General features: G+C 40.2%; 1 protein-coding gene across 6 annotated transcripts in view; it reads left to right on the forward strand.

Moving 5' to 3' along the window:
• Window positions 1-27747, forward strand: part of ENPP2 (ectonucleotide pyrophosphatase/phosphodiesterase 2) — a 69627-nt gene that overhangs the window by 14647 nt on the left and 27233 nt on the right. For all 6 annotated transcript variants that reach the window (XM_057415244.1, XM_057415243.1, XM_057415239.1 and 3 more), the window contains exons 2-11: window positions 53-155; window positions 5858-6013; window positions 8123-8248; window positions 10188-10248; window positions 11415-11512; window positions 12343-12422; window positions 13610-13729; window positions 23050-23105; window positions 25318-25383; window positions 26117-26189. In XM_057415244.1, coding sequence (XP_057271227.1) covers window positions 53-155; window positions 5858-6013; window positions 8123-8248; window positions 10188-10248; window positions 11415-11512; window positions 12343-12422; window positions 13610-13729; window positions 23050-23105; window positions 25318-25383; window positions 26117-26189 — 939 coding nt within the window. The remainder of the gene's footprint in view (window positions 1-52; window positions 156-5857; window positions 6014-8122; window positions 8249-10187; window positions 10249-11414; window positions 11513-12342; window positions 12423-13609; window positions 13730-23049; window positions 23106-25317; window positions 25384-26116; window positions 26190-27747) is intronic.

Consider the following 27747-nt stretch of genomic DNA (forward strand, 5'->3'; position numbering starts at 1 on the left):
GCAAGCACTGCGCTTTGCACTGTTTGCTTACTTTGCTGTTTTACTTTTGCAGGTTATATCTTTATTTGCTTTTGCCTTTGGAGTAAATGTCTGCATGGGATTTACAGCAAATCGATTTAGGAGATCTGAAGAATGGGATGAGGGCCCGATCTCAGGTACAGTAACAGACATAAATTGTACATCACAATACCCTTATGTTATATAGTGTACTTAGAAACCACTCCTACTCCGAAACAGTAGTTTGCTTGTTCCTTTTCCCTCTAGGATATAGAGGGGAAGAAATAACTCGCCAAGCCTGGGTCAGTTGACCTTTGGGACTCACCTATAGGTCTCCTATTTACTTAAACTTTTGCTCTGTGTGCCTGTGACTATGGAAAATCTGCCTTATTTTAGGACTGAGTGCTGTCAGTCTCTCAGAGACTGCTCTCAGAGCACGTCCATAGCATTTGTCATGTTTTGCGCTTCACACACTTTCCCTGAAGAGCTCGGAGAAGCTCCCCGGTGGGTTTAAGAGTCCTGGTTTTATTTTGGTAGCTATTGAAGCGATTTCTAGAAACTTGATGAATGCTTTCGAGAGGCGCTGCTGAGAAACGCTGCTGGGATTTGTGCGGCTCCTGAGGTCATGCTGGTTTGCGAACAGCAGACGGCAGACATCTGACGGCGGGGAGGGCCGGGCAGAGGAGAGCAGGTGTTCAGCCAGATGTGCTGTCGCCGAGTCCTCTGGTTTTGTTCTGCAGCCTCCTTTTTGATTTGGAGGAAAGCAAGAACATGCCACAGGGAAGACTGTTGTTTGTGTTCTGGGGCAGGATAGGGGTTTGTGAGCTCGGGCAGAGTCAGAATGGAAAAATACATTAAATGGAAAACTAGTAATTTTTTTCTTTAAAGAAAAAGTAGGCTTGACTTGTGTGTCTGTTCCCTTTGGCAGGAAAAATGAAACCTGTGGTCGTTGACTTAGAGCTGGTTAATATAACTGAAGTGAAAGGGTTTCATGTGCAATGCCTGTCTCTAAGGATGGCTTGTGAATTTTAATTACAAAATTGTTTACTGTGGCCAAAGTTTGTTGTGTTCCTGGTAATGTATCTGTGTCCTCTTTCACGGGAATTGGTGTTTAATGACAACCACAATCAGGGCTGCTGATCACTGAGCAAAGGCATTTTAGATAATCAGAAAGATAGCATCCATTGCTTTTGATCTTTATATAACAATAAAAAAATTGTTTGAAAACCAAATATATTTCTATTTTTATCTTCTGGCGTAGTTGCAGAGTGTGTTTAATAGTGATGTGAAAGATCTATATTTCATGTCTTCAACACCTGACTGCCAGTTGCTTGCTTTCACTGGTGATCATCTAGGCTTTAGTGCAGGGCTGCTCAGCTGATTTGTACTGAAGTCCCAAAGGTCTGAGATTGGGAACCCATTGCAGCTGGTCAGTGCCAACTCTGCTAAGCCAACCAGCACTGTTCAGTGGTGTTCCTGCCCATGGCAGGGGGCTGGAACTAGATGATCTTAAAGGTCCCTTCCAACCCAAACCATTCTGATTCTGTACCACCATCACTTCTGGGATCAGTAGCTGTGTGCTGTTTCCAATAGCAGGAGTTTTAGCTCAGCATTCCAGAAAAATAGGAAGCAAACAGAATCTCTTGCAAGAGAGCAGGAGATGAGGTACTTTTGGTACTCTGTGGAGAATTTGCTGTTAAGTGGGACTGGACCAGCACTTGGCACTGAAGTAGTGCAGTTGAGGGTGCAGTAGTGAGAGATGGAAAAGTGATGGAGGGTTTTGTCTCTTCTGTGTTTATGCAACTTGGTTACTTTTATTGCAGTAAAAAAACAGGATATGATAGCAAAGAATAAAGTATTACAGTGTCATCTGGCTAAAGGAGAAAGTAAAAAGTAACACTGGAGAGCTGGTTTTCTAATAAGTGAAAAGCAGAGTGATCAAAGAAGCTATTTAGGCTCTCCCAATTGCATGACTCCCAGTTATATTTTCAGAAATCCAGTGCAATGAAGTATCCAGAAGAAAATATTGGTATAAATTCTTTTGCAACATCACCCTCCCTTGGCTTATTTGTTCCAAGTTTCTTGGTGTTTGGAGTTAATTATTAAATTGACCAAACTCTTTACCAACCATTGCTGTGTAGACCAGGTATTTCTCCAGAGGTTTGCCATGACTGTAAGCAAATTTCAGTTTTCATCTGGCATAGACCTCCTCTGTGAGCCAAAACCAACATGTTTTGTTTCTTAATGCTGTGTCAAAGAAGTACCATAGTTCCTGAACACCCCTTCTTGTTCTACTTTTACTTTGTAGAGGTATATAAACCTTTATACGTTTTGAGATATTTAATATTTGTACCCAGCAAATCATGCCATTGAAATAGCTTTTTGACTTAAAATTTCTAAAAGACATTAAAGAACCAAGGCCCCCACTTTTTCATAACTCGGTGATTTGCTTTATGAGCTTTTTAGATAGCTCTGTAAGAGCTTGCAGGGAAAATGGCCTTAGTGTCCTAAGGCATGTTCCTTGTTCATGAGAGGATGATGGCTATAAATCTGGAAGGAGAAAAGTTTTTTCTGCCCTTTCTGCCTGGACTTTTAAACGTGCCATTAGAAACCGAGTTCTATCTTTCTTGTATTACAACAGTTAGGACTTCTTTTTTTTTTTTTTTTTTTTTTTTCTACTTTATGGGCTTTTCACTGGAATTTTACTCATTGCAATTGGATTCTCAAAAAGAGAATTCGTAATATGAATATTATCAGGTAGTGTCATTCTTGTAATGACTATGTAAGCACATCTATGTTGTGTGGTTCTATGACCAAAATACCACTGAAAGTAAATGGATTTGATTTTTTTTTTATGTTTTTGTTTTTTTTTTAATATTGTAATTGGATAGAATCAGAGCAAGTAGTTGGATATGGCACTATTGCCCCAAGTAATGTCTCTTTTGAATCTATAATCTATGACATGAGGCAATCCTTAGATGGTTGTTTTGAGCTCAGCTGGCCAAAAAAAAAAAAAAAAAAGAATGTATAGAAAAGGACATAAAGAGCTTTATGTATTAAATAAGGAGGGGAGGATCTTCATGTTGCTGTTGTGCTGCATGGTTTGATGGCAGGAGCTGTGGAGGGATGCAGGCGTTTTGCAAAGGACTTTGAAATTGTGCAGGATTGTTCTGTGCAGGGGTTTCTGTTAATTTGAAAATGCTCGCCAGGGTTGGAACTCCCGATGATGTATTTTCAGACTATTCTGCCATGGCATTGTGCATGACCTGAAAACCATGGTCTGGCTGCAAAAGCAAGGTCAAGCACTATAAACAAAGGAATGATCTTAATGTATTCAGAGATCACAGGAATTAAAACAAGTCCTTTTTCCTATTGCTGTATGGAAAGTGTCCTACATTGGCTCAGGAGGTGTGACCTGAGTTTGTTAAGTAATTTAGGATAATTTGTCACATCAGTAATAATGTGATTGTAAAGAGATGTGAAAATATAACACACAAGGTAGTTGGGCTAAACCATTCTTATGTGAAATGGAAACTCTACCTGCAGTTATAGAAAATGGATCTAGAGAGGATCCTGAACAGGTATGTAGACTTTCTCTATATCCCAAGATGTGGTCAGTTATTACTGAAGTGCTCCTGATAGATCTTGGTTTAACCTGTTCTTCAAAATCTCCAAGATCAGAGATTGCACAGCCTTGGTGGGCAATTTGTTCCAGCTCTAGATAAATGAGCTGCTCTTTACAACGGCTAGGCATTCCTTGAGCTGCAGGTGACTCTGTCCCTTATGCAATCTGCAATCAGATTTAAACCTTCTCTTTCCTAAACATGTTGATGTGTTTTTTAACCTTCTGAAATGATCTCTCTCATTCCTTTGAAATGAAGAGGGCAATGCCAGTATGAGTGATATATAGTGTGAGCTAGTATGTAATACCTTTGAGTCCCTAATGTCTTTGATTTGCAGCTTACTGAATGTGTGATTGTATATTACCTAGCCTCCAAAAAGGAAAGTAATAGAAGAGGTTAAATAACATGGAAACGTTATTTAGTAACAGATTTTCGGAAGTATTTGTCAGGAAGCAGCTGTCATTAAGAATAAGGAACAAGAGTTCATATCTCTGAAAATATCCCAGTGTTGGCATGCTTTGAAACAATTCTTGTGTGATTGCTTTCTAATGTAGCTTTGTGGCCTATTTATGTGAGTAAAGAAAATACTGATCTGTGTGTTGCCAGCATAGACACACAACATTTAGCTTCTTAGAACTCCAGATGACCAAAATACTGATGGCTCAATAAGAACATGTTTGCATGGTATGTACCATGGAGTGAAACTTCACTCTGTATGTGATGTTACTTGCTCTTAGCTTTACTGACCTTACTGAAAATCAGAAACCAACCCAAACCCAACAGCAGAGAGACACAGTTGTTTACTAGTACCTTTTCCAGCACTCATACAAATGCACCTTGCCAGTGCTATGGTCCATGACTGCAACTGTGGTTGGTTTGAGTTTCTTACCCGTTATCCTGCTGTAGGGTTGATTTGTTTCCAGGTTTGCTCCCTGAAGTGGCTTGTGCTGGTGTCCAACTAGTGCCAGTGCCTCTCCAAGGAAAGTGGTGGAGCAGTAGTGCTGGGGATGGGAGTTGATGGAACATCAACCATCCATGTCACCTCAAACTCCCCTTTCATCATCTTTTCCACCCATTCTCATGGGATAATGCCATCTTGTTTGGGAAAGGGTTTCCTCTCAGTTGATGTGGAGACTAAACTTTTAACTACGTAAAGAGTAGGAAAATATATAAGAAAAGATCAGAGCAGCTGTTTCCCAAAAGTGCCATTGCATCAGTCCTCTTAAAATCATACTGCTAATCATGGTGAGGTTTGCCAAAACCAAACCGTGGTCTAAAAGAAACCAAACCCTAAGAAAATTTCAAAGACTTAATAGGTCTCTCAAGGAGCAAAAGGCATTGTGAAATTTTCCTTGGAACACCTCTGTTTCTAAGGAATAACATAACAATTTTTATTTTATTTCATAAAAAATGATTAACACTAAAAGTAGCACACAACCTGCCTGCTTCATGTAAGCTGCTGTGTAGAATTCTCTCATAGGAAAAGTGTATAAATTATATCAAGTGTGTAAAATACTAAGTTCTGAGAAGAGAGCAGAGAAGTACATATCAGCTTTGACAGTAAAGGCCCTCACTAATAAACAGGTTATTGAAGTCTAATACATTATTCATGGTTTTCAGACTGGCAGTCCTTCATTTAGTTATACACATTAAATACATTGATTTTTTTTTTTACATATTTCTGAATTTTGTTTTTATGACTTGATGCTCTGCAGAAGCCCACCAAAAGATAGAGCATCTTACAATTTTCTTTCATGCTTGACATTGATTTGGCACTTTCCAGTGTAGCAAACCAAGTCCTGCTGACTGTGTGTAGATTAATTGCAGTCCTTTCCTATGCAAACTGCCCAGCCAGCCATGAAAATGTCACTTGGCTTCTGAAAACAAAGGCCTGCTTCTGAGGAATAGCTTCAGCTCCTGGAATTGGGCCTTGGAGACTTCAATACATTTCTGCTAATGATCTCTTGATTGTTACAGAGGTAAAGCCTGTTTCTTTGCAGGACATTATCACAGCATGCTGCTTCCTTCCTCTTTCTTCCTTCCCCCAAAAAGAGCAAGAGCAACCTTTTTGGAGTTTGTTCCTTTCTTTTTCTCCTTCAAGCAATCCTTCTCCTCTCCCTGCTCCCTTCCCCAGAGCAGGCAGCCAAGGTTTTGCTCATCTGAGTGGCTCAGGTCTGAGCCACCCATAACGCCGCTGCCAGCCTGACAGATGTTGCCCTGTTTCTTGTTCCACACAGTCCTGTCAGATTCCCCCTGGATCAGTACCTCTGGCTCCTGCAAAAACAGATGCTTTGAACTTCAAGAGGCAGAGCCTCCTGGTTGCCGCTGTGACAACCTCTGCAAGAGCTACAACAGCTGCTGCTTCGACTTTGATGAGCTGTGCTTAAAGACAGGTAGGATGGGTCTCCTGTCCCACACTGCCAGGCGCTGCTGATACCTGGTTACTGCCAGCAGTCGGGACCTGCCTGCTGAACCAGCGTTCCCTGACATAACCTGCATCTCCTCCTTACCTCACCTTGCCTTGCCGGGCAGGCTCAGCTCAGCCCAAAGTGAAGCCCATGTTTCTTTGCAAGAAGCAGTAGGGATGCGCACCTATTGCTCCTCATTGCTGGGCTTCGGCCATGGTTTCCAGGGCACAAAAAGCAGGGTACTATTCACACTACTTGAAAAATAGATCTTCTGGTATTCAGCTAAAAGCAATACTCAGTGATCAGGCACCAGTTTGACCTCCAAGTTGCAATGATAAGAGCCATGGTAAAGGCTGGAGGGTTGGTGATTCTGTGTCAGCCATCCTTTTTTTTCTCCCAAGTGATAAATTCATATTGGAGCAATTCATGCCTGTGGGCAAACGGTTGCTTGTGAAGCAGCTCAGAAGCTGGAAGCACTGAAACAGCATGGGTGCTTTGGGAATGAGCTGCAGGTGACAGGTGGGGCTTGTTACCCTTGCTCCAGTCTCCGATTTCCAGATGTCAGGATGCATATAACACACTGGTAAAAACATTTGACTTCAATTCATTAGACCCTGGAGGATAGAAATACAGCACTGGGTTCATTTTCATTTTGCTTTTTGCATGAGTCATGGTCAAGAAAATCTTCAAAGAGCACCAAAGGGAACCATGTTTCACTTCATAGTATAGTGCATTTAAATTATTAGTTGTACCCATCTCCTTGGGTGTTTGCACATTGGTCAGTTGACACAGGTGCCTGATACTTCTGCCATTAAAATTTTGATTGCTTTATCAAAGAATTACACTTATTAAACAGCCAGAAGTCTGATGGTGAAAAATATCATTGCCCATGGATGTGCAATGCTTGAAAGTCCTGACTTCCTCAGTTCTGTTTGTAATGGTATCATTTTAATAACTTAGTACCAAAAAAAAATAGTGAGCTAATCTGGTATGAAAAAACTTCTGATTTTTAGGCTGATGCTGTTTTGCTCTTGGTGTAAATGTCTGCAGAAAGAGCGGCTCTATTTGAAGACTTTCAGTGCAATACAAGAGGTTTGTTACCAAAGGACAGATACTAAATTTCTCAGCCACCTGTCCACAATGCACCATGTCCACATGTGTATGGGTACCTGCATGGACCTTGGGACTGGTGTGTGAATTGTCATACACTCCCACAGGCATTTATTAAGGCAATTATCACATGTACATCTGTAAATACTACGTAATTATAGAAAAAGGTCCCAAATGAAGGAGAAAAAGGGGTAAAAGTCATTGCTCTTATGTGGTGTGTTTGTTGCTGGCTGCATGTTGTCTAAAGTGATTCTAAAGTTTCTTCTTGGTTGAGCTAGGATGTGGAAAACAATATGCTTACATCCTTAGGCCCTAATCCAAAATATATCAATGTACTGTCCTTGAAAGAGCACCCAAATTTAGACAAATGCTTAGATCCTAACTTAATTTATAAGATGAGAAGGTCTGGGGTGTTTTACAGGAGCTGTGCCATGCTTTTCCTTGAAGAACAGCTCTTGTACTCATACCTTCTGTGGTTGATACTGAATCTCACCCTATGGGTGAGGAAATGATGGGAGGAAAGCATCAGTTTGCACTCACATAGTCTTACCTTTCAGTCTTCTCTTATTTCCTATACATTGAATCAAGGACGGGTAGTTGGGAGAAAAAACAGGATTACCCAAGAAACATCAGAATCCTTAGCTTGTGGTTCAGGCCTCACTGCTTTTCTGTTGAGATCCTTTCTTTCCTTCTGCTTTCCATACTTTTCCTGGCATTCAGGTTGTATAAAGGACAGAGTACAAAACCTGAGGGCAGCAAAAGCACTTGTGGGTGGGTGGAGGAGCCCTCCTGCACTTGCAGGATACAGGGGTCCTTTTCATTTCTGGTTGACATGCCAACTTCAGAGGTCTTGAAATCACTAAAATGGGGCCATAAACTTTACCTCCCACTTTAACGACTAGAGTGTTGTCATTATGCGTATAGTGAGTACTTTTTTGTTTTGATTATAATCTCTCATTCTTGCTTACTTTATGAATATTTTAGCTCGGGGCTGGGAATGTACCAAAGATCGCTGTGGAGAAACCAGGAATGATGACAATGCTTGTCACTGCTCTGAAGACTGCTTAAGTAGAGGAGATTGTTGTACTAATTACCAAGTCGTTTGCAAAGGTACATCTTTGGTCTTTCTACTTCTTATTTTTCCAAACTCGATAGAAGGCAGCCCTGTGGGTAAAGAGTCTTCTTTTAAAGGAGGAATCTTCTGTTCTGATTTTTCGGAGGATGGGGTGAAGAATGGGGAATTGCATGGGAATTAGCTGGGGTTAATGCTTCTAATTTATTGATAGTAGAAGGACATTATCTTTACCTGTAGAGATAATTACAGGAAGAGGAGCAGGTGGATGAACAAGAATTTAAAGCAAAACACACAAGTGTTCAGATGCATTTGCCTGCATCACAGGGAAAGCAGGGATATCTGGTGGTCTGGGAAGGAATGAAGCATTCCTAGATATGTTATCTCTGTTTCAAAGACCTCTCCCCACCCCCACCACAAAAACTCCTTCTTAAACTACTTGGCATAACACCTGCAGGGTTTTTTTCTTGTAGGATTGGAGTTGTGAGAATACAGAATGGTGGTAATTTGCAGATGGTGGCATGGGCTTTAGATAACTGCCTTTAGATAACTGCAACCTTTATGCACACCATGCCCTGGTAGGTGGATGGACTTTGAGGGCTTAATTTTGATCCTCTACCCTGACTTTTTGGAGCACACCCTGCCTTGTGTAATGTGTCTCCCATTCAGAGCAGATCTTTTGATCCTTCCTAATGTGCTCTACATGTTCCTATTTTTTTGCCTCAGCTAGTTCTTAGATTTTTATTCATTAACTTTACCGATGGAAGGGTTACAGTTCAAAAGTCTTCCTTCCACACAATTTTGGCCAACTGCATATGTTGAGAAAAATGTAATAATCCAGATCCATACACTGAAAACTGGGTTGGTTTTTTTCTCTTGAGCTTGGAATCCAAATGAAACATGGACTTCCCAGCAAGCACTGTAGATTATGTTCTTCCCCTTCTCAAAGAAACCCAAGGCTGAGACCACTTAAATGTTGGTATAGTTTTCAGTTCCTGCCTTTTTTGTGAGCTCCCTCTTACAAGGGTCAAGACAGAAGAATTTACATGTCTCCCACTTTAATGTACATAATCTTTGTTGAACTGGCTAATAACAAATGATCTCAGTGACCCTGGCACTCTAACAGGAGCAAGCCTTATGTGAGAACAGTGTTTCCTCTTTCATGCCTTTGCCTATCTGAGGATAGTGTGTTTGGGGTTTTTTTGTTTGTTTTGGTTTTTTCCTTCTTGGAAATAGTCCCTCCACCTCCTGTCATGGTCAGTTGGCATTGCTGCAGGACATATTTCCTGCAGGTCTTTTCTATGGTGCTTTTTGTTTTGTTCTTTTAATTGAACTGCAGTTCCTTTAATAGTGCCAGATTCAGGAAGCTAGCTTCATTAGCTAATAATTTGTTTTTCAATTGACCTGTGAAAGTGCAAGTCATGAGCCACTCTATACACAGCATTCAGTGATGAAACCCTTAAGAAAATAGTTGATTACATAAGGTAATTTTAACTAATCTAGCTCTGAAAGAGTATTAATGCTTTTTTTTAGCTGTGTCTGGTCTCACCTGATCTGTGAGCTGATCAGCTGGAAACTATTTAGAGTTGTTTTTCTTCCCCAGAATGAATTTTTGTTTTGTGGCTTTAGCCAGCTGCATCAGCTCATGGAGAGGAGGGTGGGAATTCACTGCCAGAAGCAGCGCTGCATGATTTTGACAGATTGAATATAAAAAAAATGAAATAGATGACCGCTGAGCATGAAGTGTAGCCTCTGTTTCCTGCACTCAAAAGGACACTCTTAGCTCCAGTTTTAAGAGCTACTTCTAGGAGTGCTAGTTGGGATATTCTTGTTGAATAGAATAAAACCAGATCATTCATTCAGCTTTGTGAAGGAACCTGCTCATCATTCATGGGAACTATGACAAGGGAGTCCGTTACCTGGAGCTAGACTTTATTTTCTATTTTTTTTCAAACTCCAATGTGACTTTTCTGGTAGGAGAAACCCACTGGGTGGATGATGACTGTGAAGAGATAAGGACTCCTGAATGTCCAGCAGGGTAAGTATTTCCTATGCAGCGGCAAAGCCAATGGTCCCCAGCTCTGCCCCAGCCCTCTGAGCGCTGCATTTCTTCACTGCCCCATCTCATAGGTTGAATGCCTGTGGTCTGGATGCTTTCCTGTGCTTCACCATTTGTACAATTAGGTAGATACTATTGTAACACGTATGCTTTGAGCTGCTAGATGAGAAATGGTGGGCTTGAACTCTCGGTCTTTGATCACCTGCTGATGGGTTTGCCTCCTTCATTTGCCATGTAAGGAAGGTAGCCAAACTCTATTTGTTTTCCTCTAACCTAACCAAAAGGTTTAGGGTTTTTTGGCTGCAATAAAATGCAGGTTGGTCCATATGTGAACATAGTTCAGGCCATTTTTTTAAATTTAATTTTGTATTAATGTTCCTAAATGAAAGGATTTCTAAATTGCAGTGGAGTACAGGATTGACTGAATGAGGTATTTGAGCACATGGCCAACACTGAGAAAGTAAGCACTTCAGGAACCAGGTGGCTCACTGTTAGCCTTAGAGGTAAGCATCTGGTCAGGTGCTGCAAAGTCTGTGCTATTAAGAAGATAGTTTGGAGGAGATAGGAGTGCCTGCTTCTCCTGGTGACAGTGATGAGTGCTTACCCCAACAGCAGGTTTCCAGCACCCATTGCTGCCCACTTAGGGTCAACTCCCGGTAGCAGTACTAAATAAAAATGTAATTAAATAACATGAAATACTGTTATCTTTATTATGTGAGAATGGGCTCTGCCTCAAGAGCTCACTCAAAATGCCACACAGGCTTTTGTCTGTGAAGGGAGACCAGCTGTCACAAGCCATGTGGTTTTTAACTACAGATTGTATGCTAGGGTGGGTACTCATGCATACTATTTTTCTTTGTTCTCCTTGTCCTTCTATAAACACTTGCCTTTTGGGGCTAAATGCTTTTAGCTGCTCAGGGAAGTTGTCTTTTATGTTGGAGTTCAGCCCTTTCACTGACTGTCAGTGAACAATGGATGTTACTAAGTGTGAAGATTATAGATTTGTGCTGGTCTGTTAAGTAAGCAAAATAATTATAGGCATATATCATATGTAGTAGCTGTAGATTCTCTGGAGTCTTAGTGAGCAAGTGGAAATAAAATCACTTTGTAATGCTGTATTACACTCCTGCCGCTTTTGCTTTTAGCTTTGTTCGTCCCCCTTTGATCATCTTCTCTGTTGATGGTTTCCGTGCATCATATATGAAGAAAGGGAACAAGGTCATGCCCAATATTGAAAAACTCAGTGAGTACATCTGTTTTCTTGCAATAACTGAAAGACAATCTCTTGCAGCCCCATTGTTTCCATTGCTTATTGAGCAACAGACGTAAGTGTGAGCTGGTGGGTAGAAGGGCTGCAACAAATGCAGGGCTCCTCTGACTGAAAGGTCTGACAAAGATTAAGTCTTTTCTTTTTCCCATGAAATGGCAGAAAAGTCTGTTTTGGTTTAGATGGCATCAAGTGGTGACTTGAAAAGCACGCTGGCTAAAAGAGCACCCGGCAATCAGAGTGGGGAGAGAGATGCTGCTTTCAGGAACGGTGGTCAGAATCAGTGGCTTTCATGTGGTTTTGTCAGCGAACAAAGCAATCTTCAGTATGTTATGTGTACCATGCACTTATAAGCTAGTTGGGAGGTACCCAAAAAAATTTCCAGTTGATTCAGAAATATTGAAGATAGCCCATTGTGAAACTGCAGCTTTAGTGTATTTATCATTCAAAAGTAGCCTGCATTTTCTCATGTTGTTTTACTTAGCCAGATACTCCCAGTGACTCTGGATTCTGGAAGGAGGTAGCTCAGAAAGTAAAACAGTCTATGGAAATGCAGCTGGTTCCGTAGTCCTCTGTCTGCTTCATTTCAGTTGCTTATTGTGAAGTACAAAGTGCGTATGAGTGGATTTACTACTGGCCCATGGGAAGATCTGCCACTGTTAAGCAGCTGAATGTTCATTTAAATGGGTTAAAATTTAACCAGTTTCTGCAGCATTTTGAGTCCTAGCAAATGACAATTTCTGTTGTTGTTTTCCAAGTCTGAGAGCTCCACTTCCTAATGTTTATATCTGCTATTGAATTTTCAGGATCTTGTGGAACACACTCTCCTTACATGAGACCTGTCTACCCTACAAAAACCTTCCCCAACTTGTACACCCTTGCTACTGTAAGTCCCTGTGAAAGACTTTTTGATGATAAAATGTTGCACTGCAACAGAAATGTAGGTTGTGGGAAGCAAGGTTTTGTTTTATTTAATAAAACTGCTTCACTGTCCATCCTTTTCAGTCCTCAGTTAAGTATTTTCTTCATCATTTTGCTGTTCTGAGATAATGTATCTCACCATTATACACTGTGCCACAGCTTTTGTGTGCTTTCTAATGCCTGCTTTTGCAGTTATTTGTACTGCTGTGTAATTACAGGTTGAAGTTTTTGTGTTTTTTTTTTTTTTGGGGGGGGGGGTGAGGGGGAAAAACCACCCTGAAACCCTACCCAGAATACAAACAGCAGTTGTTCCTTCACTGGGGTAGCTGAACTCAGTGGGGCTGATTTAGCAGCTGACTTACAGTTTACAGTTGCTGAGTGTGTTGGATGCTGCGCTGGCCCTGCAGTACAGCAAGCCATCCCTTCTGCACTCCGGTGCCAGCCTGTCCTCATGCTGGCATGCAAATGTTCCCATGTGACAGGACTCCTAAAACTGGGATGAGGGACTTCCTACCTGCAGTTGCATGTTTTTTCTCCTTCCTTTCTTTCCTGCAGCCTCTGCACAAATGTTAAATGGGAAAAGAGGGGATGGAGAAACAAATAGCTGGGGATGGGAGAGGGCCAGGAGAAAGGGAGAAGAGCAGAAATTTCTTACATTGCCTTTAGTGATGGACAAATTGCTCTGTGGCTTTGGTTGCCTTGCCTTTTTTGGTTTTTTTATTTCTTGGAAATAATTTATCTCACAGAGGCTCTGGTGAAGATAAAACATTATAAGATGGAAATGCTAAGTGTTACTCTTGCAACCAGAGAATGAATTACAGTTTCCAGAGAGGGAACTGAAAGTCCAAATCAATCTTTTCATAAAATTTTGCTTACTTTAGATGGCCTCAAACTAACTTTTAACCAGTGTGAAAATACTTTGAAGTATCAAGTAACAGGAGTTTTTATGCTTTTTAGCACCATTCAATCATGTCCTACTGCTTTCGTTACTACAACCAGTTTTAAATGTGCTTATCTTAAAGTTAAAACTTTTTCTGGTGTGCAGTTACAAAGATACCTATTTTACAATAATTCAGTGGTCTTTGCAGATAGCTGTGGAGAACTGGATTTGCGTGCATTAGGGTTTTACTAATAAGTGTACTTCTCACAAAGGGACTCTATCCTGAATCACATGGAATCGTTGGCAATTCGATGTATGACCCAGTGTTTGATGCCAGCTTCAGTCTTCGAGGGCGAGAGAAATTCAATCACAGATGGTGGGGAGGTCAACCAGTAAGTTTCAGATTCCCTTCTCCTCCTCTCCTCCTCCCTCTCCTCCCCTCCCCCTGTGCTGTGGAACACAGCCAATAATAATAATTAAAAAAATACATCTGTGAACAATTTGTACCTAATCTCCCCCCTGGCTGGCCCTGTGTCTGTTAATTTAACCTCATGTTTTGAGTTGGCTTTTGCTTTTCAGAATAATAAAGCCATTGACTATGGAAAGGTGCTTGCATTGATACGTATAAATTAGATGTGGCTAGGAAAAAACCCTCACTTTGGGCAGCAGTTTAACACTGTATTTTCGTCACAGTGGCATAATGTTTCCTTTTCATTGTGGGTTTCTCAGGTTTTCATCCTTGTAATGTCCTTGTGGCAGTGTTAATGTTCTGTCAGCACACTGTGGCACAACTTCATAATTAAGTCCACAAGCGATTGCTGTTACCTGACTTGCTGCAGAGGCTGTAGAAGTTTGAATTAATTTCTGCTTTGAGCATAGCAGCAGTGGCTGAACCAGGTCCTCTTGGTCTTGGACTTGGTGTTTTCTCTAGCTCTGATTCCTTATTCTGGGCATAGAAACATCCTCCTTCAAAATATTCCTTATTAGTACAGCTAAGAGTCCCCTTGCTTCAGCTGCTCTTTTCCTCTATTAGTGCATGCTGTGGTGGCTTGCTTTGCCAACAAAAGTGGGTTTAAATTAAACTAACAAGTTTTATGTGCAAGCCACCATGGTGCAGGCACACATCATTGCACTGATTGCTTACAGAACTGTCGTTTAGCAGCTTCTTGATCAGCTAAACCGACAAAAGAGTGAGGTGACAGAGCAGGGAAATTGGAAGGGGTTTAGGAACACCATCATCTGTCACTGCTGTTTGCTGATGTGATAAGTGTTATCCCCCGAATCCCCTAAAACAGAAATATCCCAGGAGACTAAAGGAAGTTACTCAGATGATTTTAGGCTTAACAAGTGTGTGTGTTATTTGTCTGCATGTGGTTTTAGTCCACAACAAATGTGAGACAAGGCAATTTCAAGCTGCAGGCAGATGTGACAGGCAGATGTGTATGGCTGTAGCTGAGCCAAAATGAGGTATTTTTTTTCCCTCATAAAATTTGTCAGCCTAACACTAAGCATAGACACTCCCTTGCCCAGCTATGACCTGGGTTAGCTTTAAGCACGGCTTGTGTCAAGAGGAGTAGTCAAGGAACCTTACTAGCTATTATCCTCCTAGATGCGAGCAAAGAAACAGGATCAAAACTAGCAGCAGTGAAAAGGTGGCAGTGGGTTGCTTCACCTCAGCTACAGCTGGAGCCACACAGCTAACAAATCATTCCTGCTGCATTCAGGCAGCAAGCTCACAGACAATCTCATGGTTCAACTGCTGTGTGACAACTTGTTAAACAGCTGTAATTTAATTATACATTGCATATTTAATTGTGCATCTTAATCACAATTCGGTAAGAGTTAGAGGGGAAGTAACTGTTTGGGACCATACAAATGTATCTATTTTTAAACTGTGATATTTATACCAGTCAAAGTCTATAAATACTTCACACCTGCTGTGTTGAGTGGGGAATACAAGTAATTCCCACACATGTCCATTAAAAAGTTATGCTGCTCCAGCAAAAAGAAGTTTTTCTGGACTGTAAGCAAGGGTCATGAAAAATGACAGCTGAGAAGTGTTCAAGAAAGTTACACAACAGTGGATGACCATATGTTGGATGAAATCCTCAGAGGACAGGGAGTGCGTTGCTTAAACAAGTATGGACAATAAAATCAACCACCTGATCCGAGCAAGTGTTAAATAGGAAAAATATGCAAGCAATAAACTGGAAATGCCTTTGGGAAACGAGAAATATGCATAGGGGAAGAGCTGTAATTTAATCCTAAGCATTTAATATGAGGGCAACCAGTAAGTTGGGCAAACCTGACTGAGTGGCTGTAGTGGTTGGGTGAGGAGCTGGTAGATCTCCAGAAACCTGATACACATGGACCCTGCACATAGAAGAATTGCACATATGATGAGTGAATTTCAGAATTTTATAAGAGGAAAAAATTATCTCCATCTATACATGGGTTAGATACAGTCTGTTCTAGCTATCTATAATTTTCTCTAACTATCACATTGACATAGACTGCCAAAAATAGCTAGGTATTGAAAGACAAGACAGTAAAACTAAGGGGAGAGGAAGGAAAACCTTTTCTGCATATCACGGAAGTCTTAGAATCATAGAATCATAGAATAGTTAGGGTTGGAAAGGACCTTAAGATCATCCAGTTCCAACTCCCCTGCCACGGGCAGGGACACCTCACACTAAACCATATCACCCGAGGCTCTGTCCAACCTGGTCTTGAACACTGCCAGGGATGGAGCATTCACAGCTTCCCTGGGCAACCCATTCCAGTGCCTCACCACCCTAACAGGAAAGAACTTCTTCCTTATATTCAATCTAAACTTCCCCTGTTTAAGTTTTAACCTGTTACCCCTTGTCCTATCACTACAGTCTCTAATGAAGAGTCCCTCCCCAGCATCCCTATAGGCCCCCTTCAGATACTGGAAGGCTGCTATGAGGTCTCCACACAGCCTTCCCTTCTCCAGGCTGAACAGCCCCAACTTTCTCAGCCTGTCTTCATACGGGAGGTGCTCCAGTCCCCTGATCATCCTCATGGCCCTTCTCTGGACTTGTTCCAACAGTTCCATGTCCTTTTTATGCTGAGGACACCAGAACTGCACACAATACTCTGTGAGGTCTCACGAGAGCAGAGTAAAGGGGCAGGATCACCCCCTTTGACCTGCTGGTCACGCTCCTTTTGATGCAGCCCAGGATACGGTTGGCTTTCTGGGCTGCAAGCACGCATTGAAACCGGCTCGTGTTCATTTTCTCATCGACCAACACCCACTTTACTGTCATAGCACATCCATCTGGTTCTTTGTAGGTCTTGGGTCTCAAACTAGAGTACTCAAACAACTGCAGAGTGGTACTTTGTTTGCACACAATTGGGAACTATTATTTTTCTTCCCAGGAAGGCATAAAAAGTGTCTGAAACCCCCAGCCTCATATTATGGCTGAAACTGCCTAGAAGAGAATGTCATTTAATGCTGATAATTTCTGAAGTACTTGCTCCTGGAAACTGGTCTATTGTATCTGGCTTTATTAAAATGTGGAAGGTTCAGTGGGATTTGAAAGATGAGTAGCTGAATGTTTCTACAGCAGGAATTATGTGAAATTAATTTTGAGAGCATTAGGAAAAGAAAGGGGAAGAAGGTAGTTTGGAAGTATTTCAAGGTGCTGTAGCTGGCTGTGGGACTTCATGAAATCCAATCTTTCTGATTCAGCATACAACCTTGATTTATTATACAAGCTTAAAACCACCTTGTTTTCAAAACAAAAGTGTTTGACAAGAAACAGCTGCAAAACCACTCCTTTCACAGCATCTCACAGAAATAGTCAGCATCAGGGCCCATGGTCCCAGAGGGGAAACTAAGTTTACTGCTCATTTTTCATGACACTGAGGCTCTCTTTGCTCATCCCAAGTAATTTCATGCACTAAATTAGGCCTCAGCTGCCTTTGGCTTCTGTTAAGCAGTACTTTTCCATATCATGGTTTGATGTTGCAAACTTAAGCTTATACTACAGAAAATATATTGCTTTTCTTTGGTGATCTTTCATAATCCGTAGAAATCTATTGGCCTTCCCAAGGTCAGAAGATCACAGAATTGTAGAACTGTGGGTCTGTGGTTAATGGGGAGAGACCTTCATTCAGAAAGTAATCCAGCTTGGACCCGAGTTTGGCTCTGATGATGACTCTCTCTTCAGCAATATCTTAATTATGAAAGTATTGAAGCTTGTTTATGGCACCTTGTAGAAGGCTTTATTTTCACTATGAACCTTTTAAAGAGAATACAACCTTCATCATTGTTACACAGCTTAACTGAGTATTCCTGATTTTATCTAAATTTCACATTCTATATCAGTTGTTAGATAAAACCATTTTTCTCACTTGTTGGTTTGAATTCTGTTAGTTTTTAAGTATCTAAAGATTACAGAAAGAACTTCTTATTTTAATTTTCTTACTTATTCAGCCTGAGCATTGGCAGCATAGCTGCATCTGAGGAGACCAAATTTTGGGCTCAGCTTTGCAGAAAGCTGTCATCTGCCTTTTTGTCAGGAACACATTTTGCAATCACTTTGGTGGAGACATAAAAAGAGGCATGTCTATAATTGTCTTTTTAGAAGCATTTCTTTTTATACAGCTTGATCCATAAACAAGTAACAGGGCTCTCTGAGTCTGTCTAATTACTTTTGAATCATAGAATGGTCATGGTTGGAAGTTCTAGTTCCAATTCTAATTTCATCTAGTTCTAATTCCATTTAGTTTCAACAATCATTTGTGTCTTGTTAAAGAGTAAGGAGTATTGAAGGTGCTACTCCATGTTTTACCTTGTTGGGAAGACAAATTGCAAACAGTGCAGGAGTAGAACAGTGGTGGCACCACCCTTGTATTAATTCTCCATGCTTGCACCAGTCTTGGAGATGTTTTTTCTCCTGGAAAATGCTGTGATTTCCCCTTTACCACTTTTGCCTGGATGTGGAAAGGATTTCCTGTTCATGGATTACTAACTCTTGTATGTGTTTCCCCTGCTTCTGACATGAGCCTCCTTCCCTGGTTGGTCAGCAGGTTTGTGTAACTTGGCCCAAGGGCCAGACTTCAGAGCTGCCCTTCCCATCAGCCTTGACCTGAGATGTGCTGCTGCCAGTCCTATCATAATGCAACAAATACAGGGCAGCCTCTGCAAAGTTATGGGCTCTTATTTATTCATAGAGGATTAAAAGTAGGGAGATGCCCTACTTCCTATGCAGGCTTTCAAAGAATTCATCAGCTATCTCAAATAATTTTGTATGTAGTATCTGTGAAAATGTGTCTAGCAGTCAGAAGAAGGGAAAACTTGGGGCTTCCATGTTCCATATGGCATTGCCTCTTAAACTATTGCTTAGCCTGTCTATTTTTATCCACAAATGAGGGAGAAAAACTGTAGTCCTTCAACATATAGGATATAAAAATTACTAATTCAATGTATAGGATGTTTCATAGACATCTAGAAAAACATGTATATTATTTCCTGTGACATTTGCCAGTGTACTAGGTTTGAATCTGTAGTTCCATAATTTAACAGGTCTGTATTATAAAAATTAGATATTCTCTAATTCCTATGGCATGATATGAAGACAGAATGGTTAATCTTTAAATCTTTTAATATTTATTCCCCTCCTCTCTGCTCAAGCAAATTAATTCAGAAATACGGCCTTTATATAGTTTGTAATACAATAAGATTTGTTTCATATGCAAAGCAGGGGTGCATGTCTGACATAGTTAAACAGCTGACTCTAAGATTCTAATGTATTAACAGTTAAAACCAACGTATTTACATACAGCAAATAAATTACATAAGCTCACAAATGGTACTGACCTCGCAACACCTAAGACAGCAGACTTTATAAGTGACCTGAACTGATGTGACCAGCCACATAGCATATGTAATGTATTGCAGTTACATGCTGCATACTGGAACATCTAGAATTAATCAACTTTAAGACTGTGACTAACCAACAGAGAGGAAATGGAACCAGAACTCCTATTCCCATCTTAATTTCAATTGGTTTGGATGGGCAAGGTTGAGTGAGCATTGGATAACTTAATTTTCTGTACATTGACTGACAGCATAGAGTCATGTTAGCCTGTGAGAGGCATAACTTGACTTGAAAGACAATGAATTTAATTTAGACAGTGAGAGATGTTCACTGGTGATTAGGCTGCAGTAACAGTTTGCCAGGCTTTTCTGGTGGACTTACTATCTTATAGCTGAGGGTAATAAAGAAACTTTTGTGCTCCTATGAGCTGCTCCAGTTTGTTGTCTAATTTTACCTAGCCAGTAAAGGGCCTGGCTGATCACGGACACTTCTGGGAGATTGCTGCCATTAGATTCATCAGCAGTAACTGTCACAACTATAAAACACACTGAAAAGTTGATTTAAAGCTTGTTCAATGCTGATAGAAATTCCTCCATCTACAAGACTGCTGCTAATCTGCATGCTCAAAGACATCTCTGCAAATGTATAGCTGTAAGTAGGAGCCTTAGGTAAGATGTTGAATACTGTTGAGTTTTCTTATTTTAATTTCAAATAAACCAAAGGCTTCACCTCTTTAAAAAAAAAAAAAAGTAAGAGGGAGGCCCAGTAGTATTTTGTTATAACCTTGAGTTGAATCAGGCTTTGCCTGGCAATGTCAGGATGAAGTCATTCAGACTCACTGCTCAGGTGTTATGGTCAGATAGTGGCCTTTTGATTTGCTGGCCTTTGACTTCAACAGAACATTGTCTTTGCTGTTGAGTTTTTTTCAAGTGCAACAAACGTGTCCCTATCCAAATAGCTAATGCCGATGTAAATGCCTGCATTCCTGAGGTGAAATACTGAGGAGCAGGGAGGGTACAGTTTTCCTGTCTGAAGCCATCCCTGGATGCCTTTGGACTGTCCTTACTGCTTACTTAAGCTTGCACAACTAGGAATGGTCTCCATTTACTTGCATTGCTCCTGCTTCAGAAAAGTGTTCAGTGCTGTTTCCACATGGCATTCATAAAGCACGCTCTATGCTCAAAAGGAATAAAACCCACCTAACACCTTCTTGCATGCATGCTGGGTACACCTTGGCAATGTAGGTAGGGCCTGATCATTCATCTGTCAAGATGACTGGCGTTTTACTTGCTTGGCCAGAGGGAGGGTGTCTTTTGGTACGTGTATAAAATTGTTGCCTAAAATAGACAGAGTCACATGTAATTTGGGCAGTGCTAACAGTGAGGAGCAGCACAGGACAGCTTCAGCTGCTAAGGGTGGAACTTAGCTGGTGTGACTTGGCCAAAGAGGCAGCCTGGACCACTTGGACCTGTGCAGGGCAAAACAATAGAAAGTCAAACTAGAGTTAACATATGGTAAAATCCAAATGCTGAATTCCCTGGACTCAGTTTGTTGATACCTTCCCAAAGATATCTGCAAAATGATTTAAACTCTGCAGGAACACAAACACTTTCAAAGAAAAAGAAATCTGCTGCAGCTCTGTAGGAACAATGGTTTTCCAAGTACTGCAAGACCAAAGAGCATAACAGCAGTGGAGCTGGCACTCCTCATACTGAATTTGTATTTGACTTCTTTGCCATAGTGGGGTTCTACTCTAGGAATAAGTCAGCAATGCAAAGGAAAATGTAATTGATTAAAGTATGGGCCTTTTTTCACCTGGAAAGTCCATGAACTACTAAGGAATATGGAATAGCTCCTGCCCTAGTTAGACACAGGGTGCAGGCTGAAGGTAGATAACCTGTGCTGATTTATATGACACAAATGAGCTTGTGGATGCATCCTTGAATTACACCTCTGACTGCAGCATACAGGCTCAGTGACATGATAAGTGGATTGTAGGCACACTTCCTCATCTCTCCTGTTCACCTGCTTCCTTCTGCCCTATCCCATAAGGAGTAATATTCTGTGAGCACTTGAAGACAATATCCCTGTTATTCAACAATTCAAAACCAAATTCCAATATAAATGCAAAGTCATCTTAAAATTTTTTTACAGTAGATACTTTGCAGTCACATCATCTTGTGGTCATTGTCACCATGCAAACCCCAGTGCTGGTGGAAGGCTGAGGCTGAAAAGGCTGGGGGAGGTACATGAGGGACTCCTCATTTGGTGGCAGATTGAGCATAGATTAATATGAACCAACCTTGAAATCAGACTCTCGAGGAGAAGCACTTGAAAACAGAAGGATGGACTGCATATCTGTGGCCATTTTGCTCCTGCTGCATTTGGTAAACCAACGTTTCTATAGAGCTAACATGGATGTATTTTTGCCTGAAAAAGGGGATACATTGCTAAAAAGTTAGAATACAATAAAAACAAAAGATCTTTTATAGCTGTGATTTTAATTTAACTGGATTGAGTCCAGTAACATTTTGAAGAGTAGAAGATGAGAGATCAGTTAAAGGGTGTGACCAGGGCACTGGAAAGGCAAAGATAACCAATTTTCCCATAAATAACATAATATCCAATTTTAATTGCTGTTAACTATAGCTTCAGTGTGCAAATGATCTTCCATTAGACTGTGCCAAACTTATTTAATTAAGACTGATGCATGAATAGTTCAGGCATGACATTTGAGGAGTCCATGCCCAGATGACAGTTTATAAGTGCCTCTTTGAGCAAGGTAGAGGAATCTATTTTCAGAAAGTTGATATAAAATAAACCAAAGATTTTGCAGTTATGAAGTAAGGGAACTACACTTTGGTGTAACTGCTTATGAAACGGATAAGTATGCATAAGTAGTGGGAAGAAATAATCCAGTTGTACACATGATGCTGGCCTTTAAGCCATTACCACTTTTGAGGTGAGTTTTGAGATAATTTGGATAGCTCCTTGCTAGAAAAATTTAGTTCTGTAGGGTTACTCATGCTTGAAAGTAATAAATAGAGGAGAGTATCATGACTGTTGTACAGAAGTGGGAAGAGAAAGGATTAATAGCCTGTTTTCAAAGTATGAGAACAGTACCCTAATCCCAGAGATACTGGCATGTTGAAACCAAACAAAACCAAAAATACACTGATGCAGTGTGCGAATACAGTGTGGAACTTTCTGCTCCAAACTGATTTGTAGGCAGAAAAATACATGGGATCTGAAGGACTGAAAAAAGGATTTGAAAAATTAATGGAGATTTTTTCCATCATTTCCATCAAGCACTTGGGATGAGCTCAAAATTAAACATCTATGGAGGAAGGTGTCCCTCATTGCTTTCTTTATAGCCTTGCTCACTCATCTGTTCCCTTTTTTTGTGTTCTTTTTTCTAACACGTTTTCTGTTGATGGCTGCTTGTGGTAGAATATCGGGAAAGAGGCACATTTTTGCAAGCACTGCTTAGTGTTAAGCCGTGTTCCTTCCTGCAGAGTATCCTCCAACACCTGAGTCTTAAAAAGCTCAGGGGAGTAATGACTTACTTTTGAAAATCAAATAGAATACTGGAGAAATCCCTGGCCATGGATCGTAATGCTTTGTATTAAAAGCAACACAGAGTTTTAGGGGTGAAAGTCCACAGCACAGTGGCTGATCCACCAATACAGAACTTACATAGGTTTGTCACTCCACGTGTTTGAACTGGGGACACAGGCTGAAAACTGCAATTTTCACTTCTAGGCTCAGGGTAGAAGAATGTGTGTTGAAAACAATTCCTTTTGATTTCAGAGGGTAATTAAAGATCTGAACACATTCTAATCCTCTTATATTTTCCTCATTAGATTTGGATTACTGCAGCCAAGCAAGGGGTGAAAGCTGGCACGTTCTTCTGGTCTGTGTAAGTGCACCCTGTTTTCTGGAGATTTGTAACTAATAATTCAGAATTAATCTGATACAAGGGTTTATTAAGTCATTTTTCTTAATCTAAGCATTTGTCAGCTTGGAGACCATATCTGTAAGCCTCCCTTGTTTCATTTGTGCAATGTTTCTGATGCTACAGTTTGCTGCTTGAAGTTCATACACTGTTTTTTAGCAGTTGTTTGAAGAATAGATGTGTGAATATGTAATAAATTACTTTCATTACATGGTGTGTTATTTCACATCGTTAGTATTGCTAGTAATGTTTCCTAGTCCTTTGAGTGTTTGTGGAAGACTCTTTTATTGTCCTCTTATGTCATCTGACATCAACAGCCTAATTGACTCAAAGCCTGACTCATTCAGTTTACAATCCAGTCTGACCTTTGAGTAAGATATCCAATTTCCCTTTCCTAAAAGACAGCCTTGAGGATTTTTGCTGTCTATTCTTTTGTTTAATGGTTCCAAATTATTTTCCCTTGTCCCAGCTAACATATCTTTCTAACCAAACATATCTTTCCAACCAAGCAATTAATAAATTTTGATAATTTCTGAGTTCTGAGGAATTTGTATGGGTCAGTCTCTCTATTTCATTTTAATGGAAGGATTGGAGGAGCAATGAAAATGAGCAGACCGTCAAGGCTGAAGTACTAAAGGAGTTTTGCCTATTTTTTTGTGATTCCATTAGGAATAATACTCTTTGCTACTCTAAATATCATTTGGCATATGGAAGGAATAAAATAAAATATATTGTGTATGAGCCTAATGGTAGGTTTAGGCTTGCAGGATGGTTATCTGACAGAGCTCCAGTCTGGTGCTCTACAAAACAAAGAAATTAATGTGATTCCTAAGCTCTAGAACTACATAGTCACCATAAACACCCTGGCCAATAAATGCTTGGGGATATAAAATGTTACGGAAGGCAACCGAGGATATGTCATGTGAATGGCAATAATACGAGAGCAAGACAGCCACTTCAGGTACAAATGAGATAGGTGAATGCATATGTCTTAAAACTTTATTTTTTAATTTGAGACACAGAATGATTTTTTGGAGAGTTTCAGGCAAACTATTTTTTTTTGGAAAAGAGAAGCGTTAAAACCATCTTAGTCCCAAATTAGTTAATTGAAACAATGGCTTTTTTCTTAGTACACAATTAATACAAATTTTAAGCTGGGCAATACCCAAGATGATTGTTCTGCTTTACGATATTGCCTTGTTTGCAAATTTTAGTACAAATTCTCATTTTTATAGCTGTTTTACAACCTAAAGTTTTCCCTGTAGTTAGAGACTGAGGACCACTGCTGCTCTACATGGCATTAAAAATGAACTCATTTTAAAATGGCTGTTGGCATTTTTATTTCTCTGTCAGATGTTTCCAAAGAGTGCTTAATTCAGTTCAGCACGGTGAATCCAAGACGGTTGTATTTGATTCCTGCCCAATTAATCTGATGGAATCTGGACTGACTATGCTACTGTATTAAAATAGCTGCATGGTCACTGACCAGCAGAGCTTTCCTAGGATGAGGTATTTAACAGCTGTTTATAAGGTTAGTCCTTTGCATAGCATAAACTTGGCCTCTGCAGCCAAGTGAAAAGTCTCGGGACACAAACATTGAAATAGGATGAGTCTGTTCTGCAGAGTGAGAAGCCGTCAAAGTTATTGTGCAAGTCACCATGCTGATGGCCTGGTGTATCAGATGGCTTTGTTTTCATTTACACCAGACTAGCCCTCAGTTTGGTTACCATTAACTCTATGGGAACAGCCTTCAGGACCGCCAGAGCAGGATGATAGTTTAAACCTGTACTGATGTGAGAAAATTAATGGTTTTTACTCATGCCAGCTATCCAATGGTAGCACCATTGTACATAAAAAGAAGTCCATCTGGGTTAAAGCTACCAGAATGTTACTCATTTCTATTTAGAACACTTAGATTTACTGCTTTTAGTTCTGACTCCAGTCACAACCTTTGGTCATCTTTCTTTTGGCATATGTGGACATCCAGGAGATCGGAGGTAATTCTATTTGCAAAATAAGAATCAGGATCAAACAAGAAACAAAACACACCATACTAAAAGCAAATAATATTGTTATAATTGTTTTTAATCATGTTAGAATCAGTTCATAGCAAGACTGTGTTGATAGTTTTTGTATTCTATGATGACAAGGTATATTTTTGTATTTTGTGGTCCAGTGTCATCCCCCATGAGCGCAGAATATTAACAATACTGCAGTGGCTAACTCTTCCAGACAATGAAAGGTAATTCACTTATTGGCATCTGCTGTTGGATAACTGCTAGCTTGTCTTCTTCTTAAAAGTAGCTGGAAGAGCAAGGGGAAATTTAGTTCTAAAAATAATTTTTGTCTGTTAAATGATATCCCTGATTTAAGGATTTATTTGGGATTCATGTTTAGTTTTAATCTTTTATTTTAGTCTCAGCTTTTAACCGTCAGTATTTTCATTCTTGTCAATAAATGTGTAGCATGGTTTGAATTTATTTCTTATCAAAAAGCATGTAGTTACATGGATTAACTTAGATTGTCCTTATCCTACTGAGTCTAATATGGTTTAACAACCTTACAGGCTGTGGCAGTTGCAGGACTGGATCCTGAGCAGTGGGAAAATGTTAAGATTTTAATTATGAGTATTTTTTAATATGCAAGTTCCCACGTTACTGGCTTCAAAGCTCAGGCAAGCTGCTGTTGTGATCTCTCCTACAAGACTTAGAAAGAGCATGTGTCCTCAGATGGTACCCCATGTGCCTCCCTGCATGTGTTCTTGGATTTAATAAAACTGTAGAACAACTAATTGCTTAATCGTACCATGGGAACATATGACTGCTAAATGAGTCTATGATTTTGTGATTGAGAAACAGTTCTTTTTCCGTAAAGCCAACTCTCATTGGAAGGTTGACTTGACCTAACAGATCTGAGGTTTTGTTGTTGAAGGAAAGCTATCCTGAACAAGACCTTTCTTTCTTTATTTCTTTCAGGCCTTATGTTTATGCTTTCTACTCTGAGCAACCAGATGCTGCTGGTCATAGATATGGTCCTTTCAACTCAGAGGTTAGTACAGATTTTCTTCTGCAGATAAACCATGTGTCTGAAATACACTTACTTTTTTTCTCCCAATAATTGCCACTGCTCAGGAGTAACAGTTCTAGCAACCTTTTTTCACCCATTTCTGAAATATGTTTCCCCTCTGCCAGAGAGCAAAGTTGTTGTCTAAAGGATTCCTTTCCAACCCTAACGATTCTCTGATTCTCTGATTCTATGATTTATCATGTGAGATTCCCTACTGAGAGAAGGAACTGCCCATGCCTTTCAGAAGGCTGTTGCTCTGTGTGATATGATAATGCAAATGGAAACATTTACTTGTCAAAGACAGGAGTATATTTAGGTACAACAGCATAATTTAACTTTCCCCTAAGGATTTATCCTTCTTAAAAGTAATAAAAATATAATGCAGAAAATATTAAGGAAAAATGCAGAGGAGAAAAAGCTTTCTTTGAAGCTGACAGCCTGCAGTAGCCAAAGTAATAATTCCAGTCTGTCATGAACTGTAAAAAGCTGCTATTTCCAGTTTCATATAGGCCCTACAGGGGTTCTGAAAGCTTTGCCAGTACAGTTCCCTCAGGACCATACTGTTGAGTTCGGAAAAAGTTTTGAAGCACTGTAAGGTATTTTAATGAGAAATGATGTGCAAAACACTACAGTAGTTTAACCCCTTGTTTGAACTTTGGGTAGGTGGCTGGGACTGACAGGTACTGCTTCCTTGCCAACACTGTCCAGGTGACAAGATCATGCACTTGTTTGGGTTTTGTAGGGAGGGAAAGTAAATTCTGCACCTGAATATCTGCTTTGTGTGGCTGGGATCTGGCATCTCTGATGATCTCTGACATCTGGCAAAGGTCCTCTGCAAAGTTCCGGTGCGAATATAGGCCTGCAGATTGCCATCACAAGACTTCAGGAGTTTTTATACATGCTTTTTAAAGGGTAAACAAATGAAACAAATGTTTGCAAATCTTCAAATACAGAGGAGTGTGTCAGATACTTACCCTGTGGAAGGTAATACAAATCTCCCTGAGCAGTCAGGTACACAGCAGTAGTTTCTTACTTATTTGGTATACATCTGAGAGCTGAACTCTGCTGGAGAGCAAAGAGAAGCAGGAATAGTATTTTTTAATATTTCAGAGCTATTTAGTCTGTTTAAATAAGTTTGCAGTGGTTATGAACTTGCTGTGGGTAGCATCGCTGTTGGAGAGCTTTGAGCCATGATCACAGAGCAGTGAGTGTAACGAATTATTCCAAACCAGCACTGGAACACTGCACTGGATAGAAAGTAGTCCCCTTCTCTGGATAAGTGGCAGTTCAAATCTGCCAACACTCTTGCTAAATTGACAGGCATTGATATGTCTTCATGTTGTCATTTTGCTTAAACCAGGAGAGACGTCTGATTTAGTTAAGTGAGGTATTGGTAATGAGAGCTTTCTGAGTCAAGGATTTATTGCTTGGTGATGCTTTATAGTTCCTCTCATTGAAGTGTTACAAATATTATGTGTGACTTATGACTGACCACTCTAATTTTATTTATCTGTAGACAGTCACTTCCTTCTGAATAGAG

The sequence above is a fragment of the Pezoporus wallicus genome, unplaced genomic scaffold (genome assembly GCF_028554395.1).
Source record: "Pezoporus wallicus isolate ANWC-B61680 ecotype Strahan unplaced genomic scaffold, APGP_CSIRO_Pwel_v1 contig_3812, whole genome shotgun sequence".
Classification (NCBI taxonomy): Eukaryota; Metazoa; Chordata; class Aves; order Psittaciformes; family Psittacidae; genus Pezoporus; species Pezoporus wallicus.